This window comes from Bubalus kerabau, chromosome 11 (assembly GCF_029407905.1).
Source record: "Bubalus kerabau isolate K-KA32 ecotype Philippines breed swamp buffalo chromosome 11, PCC_UOA_SB_1v2, whole genome shotgun sequence".
Lineage (NCBI taxonomy): Eukaryota > Metazoa > Chordata > Mammalia > Artiodactyla > Bovidae > Bubalus > Bubalus kerabau.
Genome location: NC_073634.1, coordinates 13,055,659 through 13,074,851, shown reverse-complemented (window position 1 = coordinate 13,074,851; position 19,193 = coordinate 13,055,659). Strand labels below are relative to the sequence as shown.

General features: G+C 46.9%; 2 protein-coding genes across 3 annotated transcripts in view; one reads left to right on the top strand and one right to left on the bottom strand.

Moving 5' to 3' along the window:
- The first annotated feature begins 1,396 nt into the window (after window positions 1-1,396).
- On the top strand, window positions 1,397-5,083 carry DOK1 (docking protein 1). 2 transcript variants are annotated; one of them, XM_055539548.1, is made up of 5 exons: window positions 1,397-1,536; window positions 1,886-2,185; window positions 2,330-2,423; window positions 2,648-2,832; window positions 3,057-5,083. In XM_055539548.1, the coding sequence occupies exons 1-5, from the start codon at window positions 1,477-1,479 to the stop codon at window positions 3,867-3,869; spliced, it is 1,452 nt and encodes a 483-aa protein (XP_055395523.1). In that variant the 5' UTR covers window positions 1,397-1,476; the 3' UTR covers window positions 3,870-5,083. The 2 variants fall into 2 exon arrangements, with proteins under 2 accessions (XP_055395523.1, XP_055395524.1); XM_055539549.1 differs by lacking the exon at window positions 1,397-1,536 and having other exon boundaries at window positions 2,052-2,185; window positions 2,334-2,423.
- The window catches only part of M1AP (meiosis 1 associated protein), a 79,367-nt gene continuing 65,234 nt past the window's right edge, over window positions 5,061-19,193 (bottom strand). The window contains exons 8-10 of the mRNA XM_055539550.1: window positions 7,729-7,935; window positions 6,504-6,644; window positions 5,061-5,528 (exon numbers count right to left, since the gene is read on the bottom strand). Of these exons, the coding sequence (XP_055395525.1) occupies window positions 5,349-5,528; window positions 6,504-6,644; window positions 7,729-7,935 (528 nt within the window). The 3' untranslated portion in view covers window positions 5,061-5,348. The remainder of the gene's footprint in view (window positions 5,529-6,503; window positions 6,645-7,728; window positions 7,936-19,193) is intronic.

Genomic DNA, 19,193 nt, shown 5'->3' with positions numbered 1-19,193 from the left:
GAACCAGAATGCATTGGAGAACCTGGTACACATCCTACATGCCCTGCAGGGTCAAGGGGCCCAAAAGGGCCAGGCCTCAAGGTGGGGGTGGGGTGGGGTGGGGTTGTCCAAGCCTCCTGCCAACACAGCCATCTCTTTCCCGGGGCCACAGTAGGCAAGAGCACTAGTCGGCTTCTCAGCCAAGGCCTTCCCTCTGTCGGGAGGAGAACAGCTCCTTTATAGCGAGCTCCCCCTACCCCCCCACCCCACCCCCACCCCCCTGCCCCATGCTTCCCCCAACTCAGACAAACAACACAACAGGGAAGCTTTGTTTGGGGACATTTTGGCTTGGGGACCCAGGGAGAGGGCCTCACAGAGGAGCCCCTAGCCTTCGGGCACTTCGGATGCCCTATTTGGAACACCCTGTAGCCCCACTCCCCAATATCTGCTTCCTTTCCCCACTCTTCTTGTGTCTTCTTTGACTATACAACCCTCAGTAGCTTGGCTTTCCTTTGATTCTACCCTACCTCACCCCTTTTCCCAGGTCCCTCCATCATCCTCTCCATCTACAACTCTCCTTCCTCCCACCGGGAGCGTGACTCCCCCTACCTTTGGCTGAACGGGGACCCTAGCGGCTGGGAGAAGAGTCTTGGTCCTGTAGATCAATCCTAGGACTTCCAAAAAAAAGTACTTGGGAGACTGCCCCTCTTTCTCCCCCGCCCCCCCTCTTCGTTCCTCCCACGTCCCCTTGAGCCCTCCCACATTCCGCCTTCTCCCAGGATCCCTCCCAGGCCAGTTCCCTCCTCTTCTCCCCTCCTCCTTGAAGCTGGCCGCTGCCGCCGCTCAATCTCGCTCCCGCCCCCTCCTCGCCCCTCCCAGCCTGTTTAATTAAGCTCTCTTTTCCCGCGGGTTGGGTGCCGGGCAGCTGCGGTCAGAGAGCTGGACACACAGGAGGCCACGGGGCCGCAGACTATCCCGGGCTGCGCCCCGTGCGGCGACTCGGCTCCGAGCTCCGGGAAGTCTTCAGTCCCCAGCCCCAGCCCTTCCCCCATGTCCCCGGATCTGTGGATCGTAAATAGCCGAATTCCCGCGGAGCAGGGGTCGGGTCAGGTCCGGGGAACTGAAGCCTCGAAGGCCCAGAAAGTCCCTCCAATGCCCCAGGGTGCCCGTAGGCATTTTCTAGATGATGTCACGGCCTTCACTCTGATGTCACGTTGAGCATCTGACGTTGTACGCAGCCCCCAAGCCTAAGAGCCAGAGTCCTCTGACCGAAGTCACGGGGTTTCTCTCGGTGAAGCCACTAGAGTGAGACCTAGGGCTGGAGGTGGGGGTCTGGAGGTGGTACCCCTTCCCCTTCCTTTGGCCCATCTCCTTCCTCCCCTTTCTGGGTTCGCGGAGGCTGGGGAGGGATGGGAACGCCTCCAGCGAGCCCCGCCCCGCCCCGCCCCGCCTCCGGGCCCGCTGGGCCAGGAAGCGCGGAAGGAACCGCCGGGGGCCATGGACGGGGCCGTGATGGAAGGGCCGCTGTTTTTGCAGAGTCAGCGTTTCGGGACCAAGGTAGTGTGGGCATGGCTTGCTGAACCCCATCAGAGCTAGGGGTGGGCGACTGAGCCCAAACGGAGGGAGGGGGCTCGCGGCGGGTAGGAGAGCGGCGCCGGGACCCGGAGAGCCCCGTGACGTTCCCGCTAAAATGCTTTGCACATTCTTCGGAGAAGTGTCCGCCGGCCTCCGGGTATGCCTCTCCAGCCCTGGGGTGACAGAGCGGCATCCTCCAGGAGAAACTTCGCCAGCGATCGGGAAGCCTTGGTGTTGAAATCGGGCCGCGCGGGTCTTTCCTTCCCCCGTCGGGGCCAGGCAGCCGGTGCTTGTCCGCTCCCTCCCCAGCGTCTCTCGGCTCTTTCCCCAGAGATGGAGGAAGACCTGGGCGGTTCTCTACCCGGCCAGTCCCCACGGTGTCGCGCGGCTCGAGTTCTTTGACCACAAGGGGTCTAGCTCTGGAGGTGGCCGAGGGAGCTCGCGCCGCCTGGACTGCAAGGTGATTCGTCTGGCAGAGTGTGTGAGCGTGGCCCCCGTGGCAGTGGAGAGCCCCCCTGAGCCTGGCGCCGCAGCTTTTCGCCTGGACACCGCACAGCGATCCCACTTGCTGGCGGCCGACGCGCCGTCCAGTGCAGCCTGGGTGCAAACGCTGTGCCAAAACGCCTTTCCGGTGAGGGGCTCGGGGCTGCACTGGGCCCAAGAGGCGAGGCGGGGTGGGAGCAGTTACAGCGGCAGAGGAACTGGGCTGGCTCAGACCCTGGGAATCGGGGTGAGGGAATCACAGCCTCCTTCATACTCCTTCTCTTTACCCCAGAAAGGCAGCTGGGCCCTGGCACCTGCGGAGAACCCACCCAAGCTTTCCGCCTTGGAGATGCTGGAGAACTCGCTGTATAGCCCCTCCTGGGAAGGTAGATGGCCTGAAAAGCCCCAGCAGAGATGGGGTGGAAAGAAAGGGTGTCCTAGGAGGGGAAGTAGGAAGCTCCTGAGATCTGGCTTGAGAGAGAGAGAGAGAGAGAGAGAGAGAGAGTGAGTGTGTGTGTGTGTGTGTGTGTGTGTGTGTGTGTGTACAATCTGCTCCCTTCCCCCACCCCAGTCCTGGCCAGGTCGCAGTCTAATTGTATATTCCTTCCAGGATCCCAGTTCTGGGTAACGGTGCAGAAGACTGAGGCCGCCGAGCGCTGTGGCCTGCATGGCTCCTATGTGCTGAGAGTGGAGGCGGAGAGGCTGACTCTTCTGGCCCCGGGGGCCCAGAGGCAGATATTGGAGCCACTTCTTTTCTGGCCCTACACTCTGTTGCGTCGCTATGGCCGTGACAAGGTAGGGTGCTGTCAAGACAGGACTGGCTGACTGGGTTGGGCACCTGTGGAAGGGGTGGACAGGAAGGTGGGAGACTGCACTCTAGATAACTCTTTCTTGCCTAGACCATGACCAACCTCCCTTTCCAGTGGTCTCTTCTTTGTAGGTCCCCTAACTAGTTCTAGCCCTGTGACTCACCTCCTCTGATGCTCCTGGTAACGTGTTTCCCTCTACATCCTCTTCAGGTCATGTTCTCTTTTGAGGCTGGCCGCCGCTGTCCCTCCGGCCCTGGAACCTTCACCTTCCAGACGGCACAGGGAAATGACATCTTTCAGGCTGTCGAGACTGCTATCCACCGACAGAAGATTCAGGGAAAGGCTGGCCAGGGGCAGGATGTTCTCAGAGCTGATTCCCATGAAGGAGAAGTGGCAGATGGGAAGTTGGCTTCCCCCGCGGCCCCCCTGGAGCTCCCAGGCAGCCCTCCAGCCCTGTATTCTGAACCCTTAGACTCCCTGCGCATTCCTCCAGGCCCTTCCCAAGATTCCCTGTACTCAGACCCCTTGGACAGCACCCCTGCTCAGGCAGGGAAGGGGACACAGTTAAAGAAAGCTCTCTACTGGGACTTGTGTGAGCATGTGCAGCAAAAGCTGATAAAGGCCAAGTTGACAGACCCTAAAGAAGACCCCATTTATGATGAACCTGAGGGCCTGGCCCCAGCCACTCTCCGGGGCCTTTATGATCTGCCTCAGGAGCCCAAGGATGCGTGGTGGTGCCAGGCTCGGGTGAAGGAGGAGGGCTATGAGCTCCCCTACAACCCTGCCATGGATGACTATGCTGTGCCACCCCCTCGGAGCACAAAGCCCTTTCCAGCCCCCAAGCCCCAGGGCCTGGCCTTATCTGAATCTGGTGCTGCAACTGGCAGTGGCAGCCAAGGCCAGAGCTCACACACTGCCCTGTACAGCCATGTCCAGAAAAGCGGGGCCTCAGGGAGCTGGGACTGTGGGCTCTCTGGAGTAGTGACTGACAGGACTGGAGCCAAGTCAGAGGGTTCCACGTGAGAACTGGGCAAAGCTGAGGTTGCTGATAGAAGGACCATGGGGAAGGGGCATGGGATCAAAGAAACCTGTTAGAACCAGCAGGAACCAGAGGGGCCTGTGTGCAGAGACCGGGGTACAAGGGGAGTCAAGGGAAGGATGATCTGTCCCAAGAAGTCATGGAAGCGGGACAGAGTCATAAAGGGGCTCAGGGATGGGATCTGGGGGAGGCCAGCACCTCTAAGTCATCCCCACCAAAGGAAGGGATAGCTGCTGGAGCAGAACTATAGAAAAGGGTATTTGGTCAGACGAGGTGTGGTTTCAGAGGCTTGTATGGAGAGGCTTGTATGTCTCCTTGTAAAGGGAGACACTGAGCTGTGTCTGGATCCCTCCCGCTTCATTGTTCTTTACCATATATATATATATATATTTTTTTTTTTTTTGGGGGGGGTAAGTTTTATTCTCATTAAAGTCAGTTTGGATTTAAGAGGTCTATGTCTGTGAACAGTCATAAAGGGGACAGAGGGGCAAGATATACTGGGCAGACGCGGGGTTAGGAGAACCAGAAAGGCATTAGGGGCCACTGAAGGAAGAAAGGGCCCCAGGGAGGGGGTGACCATTCAGAGTCTGAAAGGTCCACTTAGGCCCACCTGGGGTGGGTGAGGCCCTGGGTATAACATCGGTAACCCTCAGTTTCCCCTGTTGCCCTTAATTATAGGCACAACCTCACAGGGTTTTTTGTACTGAAGGAGTTAAATTTCTCAAGTACTTAATTGATTTGAAGTGCAGAATAAGCATTTTACAAATGGTAGTTATTCTGTGGATGGACAAGGCTGCTGGGTGGGTGTGAGGAAAGGGGAACAGGGAGGGAACAGGCTTTTTTCATACCACCCTCTCCCCCGTTCTCAGCTCTAGGATGCCCCCCTCCCCTGTCTCTCATTCTCTCTCTCTCTCACACACACACACAGTTTGCGTGTAGGTAGCAAGCACCAGCCACTTTTCTGTCTGAAGGCTGATGGGACTTGCAATGTGATGGGAGGGGCACAGGCTTTGAAATGAAGCTTAGATTTCACTCCTACTTGTTTGTCATGAGCTTGGAAAACCTCATCCTTCTCTCCTGAGGTCCAGTTTCCTGAAGGTGACCTGCCATCATCCACCTGCTTACACAGAACTACAAGGAGAAATTTGGGTCTGGGAATACTAACAATGGTGGAGACCTACTGGGTGTTTATTCTTCATTTGTGTTAACAGTATCAAATGATCCAAAAGAAAAATAAGTCCCTTCTTGGAGAAAGAAGAGGGTCAGATGTGTCTCTTCATAGCCTGAGGAGTGGGGTGATGAAAGCATTGGAGGCGGAGGAGGGGAAGGCTCTGTTTCCCAGTCACCTGGAACTCGCAGAGGGTCAGGTGGACAGAAGGCAAGTCTGGCCACAAAAGGCCACTGTGGGACAGATCTGGAACCTAGGAATGGATGTGCTTTAGCAAGGCCGTCGGGCTAGTGACTTAGGGCCCTGAGGGATACTCCTCCTCTGCCTCTTCTTCCTCCTCTTCCAGAGGAGGCTGGAAGAAGACTTCTGAGGAAGCTTTGCTGGCTGCTGGCATCTTGGGGCCTCTGCCAGGGGCTGGAGTCATAGGCAGAGGGGCCACTGTGGCTTGCACTCGATTTATTTGCAAAGGCTGAGCCTGCAGAGAAAGCAAGAAGAGCTTTCTGTGAAGACTAGATAAAGTCCTGATTTCCTATTCCATTCCCTGCTGGGTCTCCAGTCCTAACTGCTTCTTGGGTCCCATGAGTGACAGCCTTAAGGCCCAGAGCACTGGAGTCCCTGGGGCCCTAGCCTCCACAATGCCTATCTCCCAGCTGAGTGTCCTCTGTCTGCTTGCCAAACAGCTAACTCATGGTGGGTTCTATTCCCCTCTCTAGACTGTATGTAGTTTGGAAACCTCTTTCTCTTGTAACTTCAGGTAAGACAAAAGTTTTTTTCTACAGGCTTTGTTACTGAGAAACAAGAAAAAGATTTATAAGAGCACAAAAGGAAGCCCATATACTACAGAACATGGATTTCATAAAAATAAATCCTCCCCTGCCCCGCGCCCCACCGCCCCCCCCTCCCCACCCCCCGCCTAATTACTCTTCTCTCTTGAACTCTTGTCACTGGAGCCGTGTCTCTAAGCTTCTAACCTTGGTCAGCCTCCCTTTCCTCATCTGTAAAATGAGATAACACTTACCTTGTAGGGATGCTGTGAGGATTAAAACAGAAAAATATATGTGAGAGTACATGTCACAAAACCTGGCAAATAACTGTTGCTTGGTAAATACTAATTTCCCTCCCCTTGGGCATTTCTTATCCCACCTTCTTTCAACAGAGGCTGCGGTTGTGGTTCCAACGCAGCCAGTTTGCTTAGTGGGACAGTGATCTGTTAAATGACTACTGAATTTTCCAAACACCGCAATTAAGATAACTAAATATTTTATGTAAATACCCAAGCAAAAAAAGTCCCAGTACTGCGTAAGGGTTGTAATTTTCTTTGTCTAGGGTTAAAGGCTTCTCTTCCCATTGGTCTGTTCTTCCAGAGGAGATCAGGGAGGATCTCCCTTGGATGGGGGACAGGGGAAGAGGACTCTGGCATTCTGGGCATAACGGGGAAGGAGGGAAGTACCTTTCTCACAGCCCGGCTCTTCGAGCTTGGGTGGAACCGGCCATGAGGGTTGGCAAAGGTGCTGCTCAGGTGTGAGTACAGGTGGCTCCAGACTTCCAAGGGGTTGTAGGTGGATTCTAGTTCCAGGTCATCAAGCATGCTCTGAAGAAGAGAGAGGAGGCGCCTCACTGGGAAACGTGAGGTCACAGAACCCAAGATGTCAGGCAGAGGCCTGAGCGTGAGAAGCTGAGGAGGTGTGATGGCCCTGGGCTTCACTGAGGGGTGTGAGAGAGATGCGTGTCCTCTTGGGTGTTCGAGCCCCCAGGTCTGAGAGCTTGTGAAGTGTCAGGCAGGGGTACAAGCAGCAACCGAATGGTGAGGGACACTGAGCATTCTGGCCCCAAGAACCATGTCACAGGATTCTGAGAGGGGCCAGAGTGCCGTGAGGGTTACAAGGGAGCCAGTGTGTGAGGCTGTGAGGGAGGGTGAGTTGGGGGCTGAGGTGCTCAGTCTGCAAAGCAAGTACACCGAGTTCTCGGCCTGTGAGGCGAGCATAACCAGAGGACATGCGAGCAGAGCATTCCTGAGCAGTCAGGTTTTCCGGCCACAACATCCTGTGCCAGGAAACAACTGGCCCTGAAGTGAGACGCTGAGTGAGCCACGGCCACTCGTGCCCACCTCTCTCGCATCCCTGTGGCTGCCAAGCCAAGAGCACAATCCCAGGCTCTGTCCTCTCGGCATGTAAGCCAGGAATCTAGCAGCAGGGGTGTGGTTCCAGTTCTCTGTGCCGTGAGCCCCCCTCCCACCCTCAACTGGGGAGGCTGGCAGAGGAAATCCAGAATCCCAATCCAAGATGAGAGGAGGGGAAGGAGAAAAGTGTCCTTAGAGCTGTTCCCTCCTTTGCATCATAGTCTCATTTTAAAGCTCTTCCTATTCTCAGCGCCTATATTGGCTGCCTTTTCCTCTTTCTGTCAGAGATAGAGGTGTACAAACACAGGCACACACACCTGCATTCAGAGATTGCAGAGACGGACCCATGAGAACACACCATCACGCAGATGCGTGCTTTCTTCCGTCTCGCCTCAGTTCCTGGCCTTCTTCTCTGTCCCTCTTACCATATTCTTGTAACCACTTCTCCCTCTGCTCCCTGGTCCTTTCCTTCTGGGGCTGACTCGTTTCCCTCATCCCTTTCTTGAACTCCATTCTCTTCTCTCCCCTCTATCCCATGAGATCCGGGCTCACTTGCCTCCACAGTCTTAAGGCTGTCAGCAGGCATGTCCTCAGGTAGCAGGGGGAAAGGGCTGGGCAGCATCAGTTCCCGAGTGGCCACTGCCTTCACCAGCAGAGTGGGAGAGTGAGATGGCAGGATCACGTAGAAGGTGCTAGCGGGCTCTCTCAGTTTGTGTTCTCGGTTCAGGGGCTCCCCCTTGGCCAATAGCAGCCATTCTCTTTTCTGAAACAAAGACACAAAAGCGTAGGCTCATCTTCAGTCTTTGGCAGGTTTGGAAGATTAGTCCCAATTGCCGGCCTGTTTCCTCTCCCTCCCCTCAACTAGTTCTCGACGCTTTAAAGCAGTGCCGTCATTTTGTGCAGCACAGAACTCTGAGGGGGTCTGGTAAGCCAGGCAGGTGTTAGGTGCCTGCAGAAGTTCATGGTTTCTAACATTTTGCTTATTATCTGGAGATGCACTGTGTTCCTGAAGAACAGATCCAAAATGTCTGGAAAGTACCTGATGCTTCTCAAGTCTGTCAAATTGGAAATAAATTATATAGAACTCACAGTATTATGTGTGCATGGGGAGAATTTGCCCCTGGTCCAAGGACATGGCCTTTTTAAGCCTGGAAGGGATGTTTGCTGGAAGGGATATTAGGAAATTGCAGGGCACTCCATTTCAGTTGGCTCAAGTAAAAAGTGAGGGCTTATTACTAGACTCTCAATTCTTTTTTAAAAAAGTATTTATTTGACTGCGCCAGGCCTAGTTGCAGCATGCAGGATCTTAGATTTTGGTGCAGCATGCAGGCTTTTTAGCTGCAGCATGTGGGACTAGTTCCCTGATCAGGGATTGAACCTGGGCCCCCTGCTTTGGGAGTGTGGAGTCTTAGCCACTGGACCACCAGGGAAATCCTTCAAGTACCTTCTGATGTGGCTCAGGGTTTGGATTATTATCATTACTTTAATCTTTTTTTTCATGCTGGTTCATGTATTTGTTTGTAGATTAGTTTGTTTATTTATTAAGAATTTGTTGAATGCCCGTTATGTCCCAAGCACTAGGCATGGGTATATAGAAATTCATTAGACATGTGAAGCAGAAGGTTTGTAAACTAATGTTTGTCCAAGATTTAGGATGACCAACTGTTTCCATTTGTCCGTCTTTAGCACTGAAAGTCTTGTCTCCCAGAAGACACTTCAGTCTTGGGCAAACTGGAGCAGTTGGTTACCTTTCTAAGACTCCTTGGAGAATAAAATATCTTGCCACTGTGGCAAGTCTCTGGGGGCTAAAACTATGGCAGTGTGACATTTCTTACACCTCAGGGTTATGAGGCAAATTAACAACCGTTATATCCTGGGATTACTAAAAAAATCTGAATGCAGCACACAAAAAAATTATGATCCCTAGAATTTGAGTCTATTGATTTTAGGGACAATGGCTAAACTTATGTTAGAGAAGTGATATGTAGAAATACATGAGATCTCTCAAAAGTAACTCTTGATGTGGGAACTATCAGAGGACTGGGAAAAGATTGATTTGAAAGGATTTTACAGGTCACTTTAAAATTTCTGGACTAATTTACAGAGAGATTGACAGAGGCTCTGGAAGAAGACAGGCAAATATACCCTTATTAGAATGGTAAAGATATTACTTTATCTGCATTTCCCAGGAACATTCTGAGAAAGTAAGAGGTAGGGAAATTGAACTTTAAGGCTCCTATTTTGACTCTAAATTTCTAACCTCTTCCTGGACAGTGATTATTTGAAGTCCTGGAACCAAGCTTGAACATGTTACCCAAGTCATGGGTTGACTTGTTCCTACAGGCATTGAACCTGTGATGGAAATAGTTAATTGACAAACCAGGTATCTGAGGTTGAGAAAAGGCAGTGGCATGGGGGTGTCTCAGAAGACCTTGGGGTCCTCAAATTGAACAATGCTTAATGACTGCTTTGCTATTGTTCAGTCACTAAGCCATGTCTGACTCTTTGTGACCCTGTGGACTGCAGCATGCCAGGTTCCTCTGTCCTCTACTGTCTCCTGGAGTTGGCTCAAATTCACGTCCATTTAGTTGGTGATGCTATCTAACCATCTCTTCCTCCGCCTCCCCCTTCTCCTTTTGCCTTCAGTCTTTCCCAGCATCAGGGACTTTTCCAGTGAGTCGGCTTTTCCCATCAGGTGGCCAAGTATTGGAGCTTCAGCTTCAGCAACAGTCCTTCTGATGAATATTCAGGACTGATCTCCTTGCAGTACAAGGGACTCTCAACAGTCTTCTCCAGCACCACCATTCAAACACATCAATTCTCCGGTGCTCAGCCTTCTTTATGGACCAACTGTCACATCTGTATATGACAAATGAAAAAACCATAGCTTTGACTATACAGACCTTTGTTGGAGAAGTGATGTCTCTCCTTTTTAAGATGCTGTCTAGGTTTGTCATCGCTTTCCTTCCAAGGAGCAAGCCTCTTTTAATTTCACAGCTGAAGTCACCATCCACAGTAATTTTGGAGCCTAAGAAAAGAAAATCTGCCACCGCTTTCACTTTTCCCCCTTCTATTTGCCATGAAGTAATGGGACCAGATACCATGATCTTTGTTTTTTGAATGTTGAGTTTCAAGTCAGCTTTTACACTCTCCTGTTGTACCCTCATCAAGAGGCTCTTTAGTTCCTCTTCACTTTCTGCCATTAGGTTGGTATCATCTGCATCTCTGAGGTTGTTGATACTTCTCCCAGCAATACTTGATTCCAGCTTGTGATTCATCCAGCCTGGCATTTTGCATGATGTACTCTGCATAGAAGTTAAATAAGCAGAGTGACAATATACAGCCTTGTACTCCTTTCCCAATTCTGAAGCAGTCTGTTGTTCCATGTAAGATTCTAACTGTTGTTTCTTGACCTTCATACAGGCTTCTCAGGAGACAGGTAAGGGGTCTAGTATTCCCATCTCTTACTTCTCATAGTTTGCTGTGATCCCCACAGTCAAAGGATTTAGCATAGTCAATGAAGCAGAAGTAGATGTTTTTCTGGAATTCCCTTGCTTTTTCTGTGATCCAACTGGTGTTGGCAATTTGATCTCTGGTTCCTCTGCCTCTTTGAAACCCAACTTGTACATCTGGAAGTTCTCAGTTCACATACAGTTGAAGCCTAGCTTGAAGGATTTTGAGCATAACCTTGCTAGCATGTGAAATGAGCAAAACTGTATGGTAGTTTGAACATTCTTTGGCATTGCCCTTCTTTGGGATTAGAATGATTAGATGACTGCTGAGTACTTTAGAATATGTTTTTTTCTAATTCAAAAGAAAGGAGCATGAGTTGGATGCTGAATTTACCAGAAGGTGGGTGAAAAAATTTCTATACTTATGTTGTGGTTAGAGACTTTGCTATGTAAGGTGCCAGGGAGCTTAGATTTTAGGAGGTGGAGGTTGATTCTTATTAGAACAGGTGTGACAGGGGGAGAATTGAATGGCATGCTGTATTCCAAGTTCAGCCTGATTAAAGTCATCTGCCCCACTTCTAATTACTAAAGCTATGAAGGAAGGTGTGGTGTGGCAGCCACTGTTGGTTTCCTGGCCACTGCCCCCATCCCCTTTCTCTCTGTTAGTCTTTCAGTGATATGTAATGTGGACTTAAATAATGAGACATCAGCAGAAGTTGCTAGGTGTGGCTTCTGGAAAAGCTTTGTAACATGCTGGCAGGCTTTTTGCGCCTGCACCCTACCCCTTCTTTCTCCCTAGGACAGGACTCGATCTTAAGGTGCAGCAGCCACCTCGTGACCATGAGGCAGCAGGCATGAGGATGAAGTATGCCTGCTGAGGATGCTACGGGGAAAACAGCAAGAGCCTGGGTCCTCGACAGCACTGATTGACTGCACCAGCCCCAGAATTCTGTCCTTGCTCTTTTGTTACATGAGAAAAATAAACTCTTACTCAAAGTAGAGTTGGGTTGGTTTTCTGTTAGTTACAGCCAGATGGATCTTTTACAGATTTCAAAGAAAAAGAAGAGGAGGTGGTTATTTATTTCTAGTATATGGGAAGACAGGAGTAGAAGGGACAATTCAATGGCACTGGTGTAGGCTTTGCTAGAGAGGCAGGTGGGAGTTTATTATTATGAAGTAAAAACTCTAATCTCACTAAACCATTCCTTCCTTGACTTGCCATCAATGATGAAAAAGTGAAAGTATTAGTCACTCAGTCATGTGTGACTCTTTGCAACCCCATGAACTGTAGCCCTCCAGTCTCCTCTGTCTGTGGAATTCTCCAGGCAAGAATACTGGAGTGGGTTGCCATTCCCTTCTCCAGGGGATCTTCCTGACCAAGGGATTAAACCTGGGTCTCCTGCATTGTAGGCAGATTCTTTATCATCTGAGACACCAGGGAAGCCCATCAAGATAATGACCTGGGACCAAATCATTCCATTAAAGAAGCACTGACCCACTCCTGAGTGGGAGAGCTCCTCAGGCAGCCACTGAGAGTAGGGAAGAGCCAAGAGCACTCATTTTGCATTGCTTGTGGGAAGAGACACATTTCATTGTCATATGTGTCTAGGAAGAGAAATTACAGCTAGTTATAGTAAAGCCATGCATACCTGGGGATTTTTGGAATCTGGAAGGGCATCAGGAAGAAGTTGTTGCTTTGGCATTATTTGCTTATTCTCTCCCTCCAGAAGGCAGGATGCAGGAGGGGAAGAAAAAGAAGCTACAGTGACAACGCTTCTGCTGCTCTCATACTGGCTTCCACAGAGGAGACCAGGGGAAGATGGTGAATGGGATTCCAAACCCCCAAGCAGCAGATTGTATATTCTTTTCAAATGAACATGGAACATTCTCCAGAATAGATTATGTGATAGGCCATAAAACAAACTGTAATAATTAAAAAAATTAAAATCATCCAAATTATCTTCTCTGATCACAGTAGAATGCAATTAGAAATCAACAAAGAAAAGAAATTTGGGAAACTCATAAGTACAAGAAAATTAAATAACATACTCCTAAGTAATCAATGGATCAAGGAAGAAATCACAAAGAAAATTACAAAACAATTTGAGATGAGTTTAAGTAAAAACACAACATACCAAAACTTATGAAATATAGCCAAAGCAGTGCTTAGAGGGAAATTTATAGCCGATAACTCCTCTATTAAACTAAAAAGAAAACAGATCTCAAATCAATACCTTAATCTTCTACCTTAAGAAACTAGAAGAAGAAGACCAAACTAAACTTAAAGCAAGTAGAAGGAAGGAAATTAAAAAATTACTGGAGTAAAAAAACATAAAATAGACAGTATAAAAATAATAGAGAAAATCAATGGAACCAAAGTTGGTTCTTTGAAAAGATCAATAGAAATGTAAAAGCCCGTTAGCTAGATTGATAAGGGAGAAAGAGAAAATATCTAAATTACTAAAATCAAAAATAAAAGAGGTAGCATCAGGACTTTCCAGGTGGTCCAGCCGTTAAGACTCCGTGCTCCCAAAGCAGGGGGCCTAGGTTTGATCCCTGGTCAGGAAACTAGATCCCACATGCCTCAATTAAGAGTTTACATGCTGCAACTAAGACCTGGCACCACCAAACAAAAACAAATACTAAATTAAAAAAAGAGGTAGCATCAATACTGACCTTACAGAAATGAAAAATATTATAAGGGAATATTATAAACAATTGTATGACAACAAATTAGGTAACCTAGATGAAATGGACAGATTCCTAGAAAGACACGAACTGCTAAGACTGACTCAACAGGAAATAGAAAATCTTCTGAATAAATCTGTGTCAGGAGTCCCCAAGACTACTCCTGGGTTGAGTGATTCACTAAGAGGACTCACAAGACTTAGCATAAATATGACTTATTATGGCAAGAGAATACAAAAGAAAATCAGCATGGAGAAAAGGCTTATGGGTGAAGTTCAGAGGAAACAAAGTGTAAGCTTTTAAAAGTCCTCTACCTCCAGAGTTGGGCTTCCCTGGTGGCTCAGTGGTAAAGAATCCTCCTGCAATGAAGGAGTTGCAGGAGATGCAGGTTCGATCCCTGGGTTAGGAAGATCCCCTGGAGGAGGCATGGCAACCCACTCCAGTATTCTTGCCTGGAGAATCTGATGGACAGAGGAGCCTGTGGGCAACAGTCCATATGGTTGCAAAGAGTTGGGGGCATGACTAAAGCAACTTAACATGCACACACACACGCTGTAGAGTCACAGAACATACTTAATTCCTCTAGTGTTAAACTGTGGCAGTATATGTAAAATGTTGTCCACCAGCAGTCATTAGAGACTCAGTGCCCAACAGTTTTTTGGAGGCTGGTCACAGAAGCACCTTGTACCCAGCACATCCCAAAGTTCTAGACTCCTGTGAGAAAAGCAGATGTCAGCACATACTTTTGCACAGTGAGCCACTGGGGGATGGTGGGAACACTCCCTAAATCCAAATTCCCATATGCCAGACAAGGGTTAATCTTGTAAGTAGGACTTTCTAAGCAAAGAAATCTCAGGCCTGCTATATTAACTTTTTGGCACAATCTATAACAAGTAAAGATATACAGTTAGTAATTAGAAGATTTTCCACAAAAAAAATTAAGGCCTAGATGGCTTTACTGGTGAATTGTGCCAACCTTTAAATAAATATCATTAATCTTTCACAAATTCTTCCAAGAAAACAGAAGATGAAGGAAAACTTTGCAACTAATCTACGAGGTTAGTATTACCCTGATACTAAAACTAGAAAAAAAATCACAAGAAAATTACAGACCACTATTCCTTACAAATATAGATGCAAAAATCCTCAGCAACGTACCAGCCAACCAAATCCAGCAAATATAAAAAGGATTATACACTAAAAGTGGGATTTATTCTAGGAATGCAAGGTTGGCATAATATCTGAAAGACCAAACAATGTAATACATCATGTTAATAGACTAATGGATGGAACTACATAATTATCTCAATAAAGATGGGAAATGCATTTGATAAAATTCATGATAAAAACATTCAACAGAATGGAACTTCCTCAACCTATCAAAGGCCTCCATAAAAAACTTACAGTTAACATCATAGTGAAGTGAAAGTGAAGTCGCTCAGTCTTGTCCGACTCTTAGCGACCCCATGGACTACAGCCCACCAGGCCCTCTGTCCATGGGATTTTCCAGGCAAGAGTACTGGAGTGGGGTGCCATTGCCTTCTCCGTTAACAGCGGCTAGGCATATTATATTTACTTGGAGCTGGCATACTTGGTGACAGCCTTAGTGCCCTCGGACACGGCGTGCTTGGCCAGCTCCCCAGGTAGCAGCAAGTGCACGGCGGTCTGGATCTCCCTGGATGTGATAGTCAAGCGCTTGTTGTAACGCGCCAGACATGATGCCTCGCCAGCGATGCGCTCGAAAATGTCGTTGACGAAGGAGTTTATGATTCCCGTGGCCTTGGACGAGATGCCGGTGTCCGGATGGACTTGCTTCAGCACCTTGTACACGTACACGGAGTAGCTCTTCTTGCGGCTGGCTTGCGCTTCTTGCCGTCCTTCTTCTGGGCCTTGGTCACAGCTTTTTTAGAGCCCTTTTTAGGGGCAGGAGCAGACTTAGCCGGTTCAGGCATGTCTATAAGGACAACACCCAACAACACAGACTGGGTGCTTAGCCCCTAAGATTAGGAGCAAGACAAAGATGTCTGCACTTGTCATTTCTATTTAACAATGTTGGAGATGTATTGAAGACCAAAGGGCCATTTCCCACATTTCTGGACTATTAGCCCCTCTAGGATTATGAGCATGTTAATATCCTAGCACTTGAGGACTAATATTTTTAAATTTTGATTTAGAAAAATATAATAATGTGACATTTCTCAACATTAGAGAGCTAAGGTGCACATTCATACCATTTACCAGTTCTGTGAAGGTTGAAATAGATGTGACAATGGGTACACGGGTGGGGACAGGGAAAAAAGGATGAGTAGGGGTAGGCTGTGGTGGGAGGCAGGAACAACTTCATAGTGAAGGTATTTAAGCAGAATCTGGAAAAAAAGTTAAAAAAATGTGTTGTGTGGCTAGAGGCAAGGGGAAGGGAGCAGCATTAAAAAGGGTGTGGTGGTGTGAAGCAGTTTAGCATCTTTGGGAAACATTTAGTAATTTATAAGTATGGCTGGTGTGGAGGATAGAAGGGACGTGGTGAAAGATGAAGCAAGAGGCTGGGTCACAAGAAGGCTACTGATGCTGTGCTATCCTGCTTTTCTAGCCCCTGTCTGTATACACTGGAGGCTGTATACTCTAACTACATTCTGATCATTTTTAACAAATGGCTCTTGACCTGCCATCACCCCACTCTCAGCTTAGATTCTTGCTCTTGACTCTTTGCCTAATATAACCAAGGAATTTCCATTTCCCCACCCATTTACAGCCCAACCAGGTCATTGCCTATGTACTTCGACTTCTGCTGGGCATACCTTGGCTTGAATCCTGTCACTTCTGTGGCCAATTAGGGCAGACATGGGTTGTAAAGCTCTGGAATGTGTATCCAGAAACTCTGACATTTTAAGTTGGAAACTGAAAGATCTATTAAATATTTAATATAAAGATCTGTTAAATAGGTGGTATTTTCATTTCTTTTCCTAGTTCACACAGACATGACTTTGTAAGAGAAATGAGGATGTGGAAAGTGAGTCACTAGCTACATAATGGGGACTATGTAGTAGGATTTGGTAACTGAAAAGATGTTTTCCTAGTGATGAATAAATTCATCTAATAAATACTTGGAAAAATTATATATATAATTCCCTACCACATTCTCCAAAGTGGTTATCCAAGTTTAGAAAAAGGCAACAACAACAACAACAACAAAATAAACAATTAGGGGGATTGGACAAAGGCAATAAAAGGTGCTGCTCCATGCTCAGTCACTTAGTCATGTCTGACTCTTTGCGACCCCAGGGACTGTAGCCCGCCAGGCTCCTCTGTCCATGGAATTTTCCAGGCAAGAATACTGGAGTGGGTTGAAGGGTGATAGTAGAGCCAAGATTAGATAAGATCATAAAAATGCAAACCGCCCACTTTTGCTAGAAGCTATGCCCAGGAACCTGAAAATGAGAACACGGTGGAACCAGCCAACTAACTGAGGGTAAACCAGAAAATGTATTACAGATTGTCCAGCCAGATAAAGGATGCAAAAGGGAATAAATGAACATTTAATAACCTTCAACTTCTACATTTAAGTGGGTTGGAATGGCCAGAGGCAGACTGGTTTTCCTGCCTAGAATATCTGTGAAAGCTGAAAAATATATAGAAACCATTTGGTTGAGCGCTGTGAGATAGTGCTGAGACAATAGAAGTGAGAGGTAGCTAAATTTCTGGAAAAGGAAGAATTCGGAGAAGTGAGAGAGGTATTGTAATCCTGAGGGCATATGTTTATTTTGAGTTGAAGGGAATGGTGGTTGGGAACTGAGAATCTAGGATTTATATCTCCTGAGGCAGTTGCAAGGGAACAGAGAAACTAGCAGAACTTTTTGGTGGAGATTTGACAGGGGTAAGACAGTTGCTCAAGTCAATTTCTCACTTAGCATATTTGCCAAATACTGGGGCTGCATGGAGCAGAGGACAAAAACATCCAAGGAGAAAGTCTCTAGAAGTAGAGCATTTTAGCAGACTTGAGAAACAGTGATTAGAGTTGGGATCGTCATGCGTATTATAGACCAGGTTTTCAGTGGAAAATTCTAGAGGGCCTGGAGCAAACCAGGGGTAGATTGAGACTTATCAGAACTGCAGCCCAGCCTTGACTCAGCACAGCTCCTGAGTAGAAAAGGATAATTTGTCAAAACTGTCTGCTTAGTGCAGGGCAGGATAAACTTGCTCAGAGGAAGCTAACACCAACTGGAGCCTTTATAATTTCTCTAGGCACAATGAGCATCTTTCATTAAAATATTACCAGGTTCACCAAAAGACAAGACACATGTCTAAAAACCAAATTAAGAAAGACAATAGATACAGAACTACAAGTGATCCAGGTGTTGAGTTTAGCAAAGTACCTTAAAATAACTATGATTAGTTTGTTTAAAAAAATACGTTAAAATGTGGAGAACTTCTCCAGAGAATTAGAATCCATAAAAAAGAAACATATGTAATTCATAGAACTACTAACCAACCATTATGTACAAATCATATGCCAGATGTATGCCAGGTGTTTTACACATGTAGTATTACTTAGTCATCTTGAAAACCACATGAGGTATTTTTTATTATCTTGTTTTACACGTGAAAGAGGCAAGGGTTACTAATATGTCCATCATGCATCTTCTCCCTCTTTTCCCTTCTCTCACACTCCACTTCTACTCATGAAAGGATAAGCTGTGTGGATTCTATTCCTGTATATTTTAGATAGGTAAAGAGAGACAGGACCTAAGAGGGAAGGGACTATGTCAGAGAGGCTAAATCAATCTGTAGAATATATGTATATATATATGGCTGAGAGAGGAAGGAGATAGAGGAACAGGAACTGGAACCGAGTCTTAGTTTTTGTGTGTGCATGTATGTGAAAGGCTCTTAGAACATCTCCAGGTTAGATATGATTGAGGAGTAGAGGAAGAAAATTTGAAAAATATCATTGTGGGTAATGAACTATTTCCTGTTTGGTGTTCTTTGAAAGCACACATAAATTAATTTTAAAATTACTATTTGTCTTCTGGGTAGTGCTTCTTTATATGCCATTTATATGGAGAATAAAGCACATGGGGCCACTAGATTTGTTAGGGTCACAAATAGATAAATACACTTATGTTTAGAGAGGTTAAGTATATGGCCTAAGTTCACACAACTGGAAAATAATGAAGCTTTCAGAAATCTAGGACCATCTGATTCCAAAGCCCACACTTGTCATGGACAATATAAACTGTATTTTACCACAACAGATTAGAAAACTGCCTGGCCTTACCATCACCCTGATACCAAAACCAAAGATGCCACACAAAAAAAGAAAATTATAGGCCAACATCACTGATGAACATAGATGCAAAAATCCTCAACAAAAATCTAGCAAACAGAATCCAACAACATATAAAAAAGATCATACTTCATGATCAAGAGGGCTTTATCCCAAGGATGCATGGATTTTTCAATATATGCAAATCAATCAATGTGATACACCATATTAACAAACTGAAAGATAAAAGTAATATGATCAACTCAATAGATGCGGAAAAAGCTTTTGACAAATTAAATACACATTTATGATAAAAAAAACTCTCCAGAAAATAAGCATTAAAAAAAAAACTCATCATAATAAAGGCCATATATGACAAACCCACAGCAAACATTATTCTCAATGGTGAAAAACTGAAAGAATTTCCTCTAAGATCAGGAACAAGACAAGGGTGTCCACTCTCACCACTATTATTCAACATAGTTTTGGAAATCCTAGCTACAGCAATCAGAGAAGAAAAAGAAATAAATAGAATCTTGACTGGAAAAGAAGAAGTAAAACTCTATTTGCAGATGGCATGGTACTATACACAGAAAACCCTAAAGATGCCACCAGAAAATT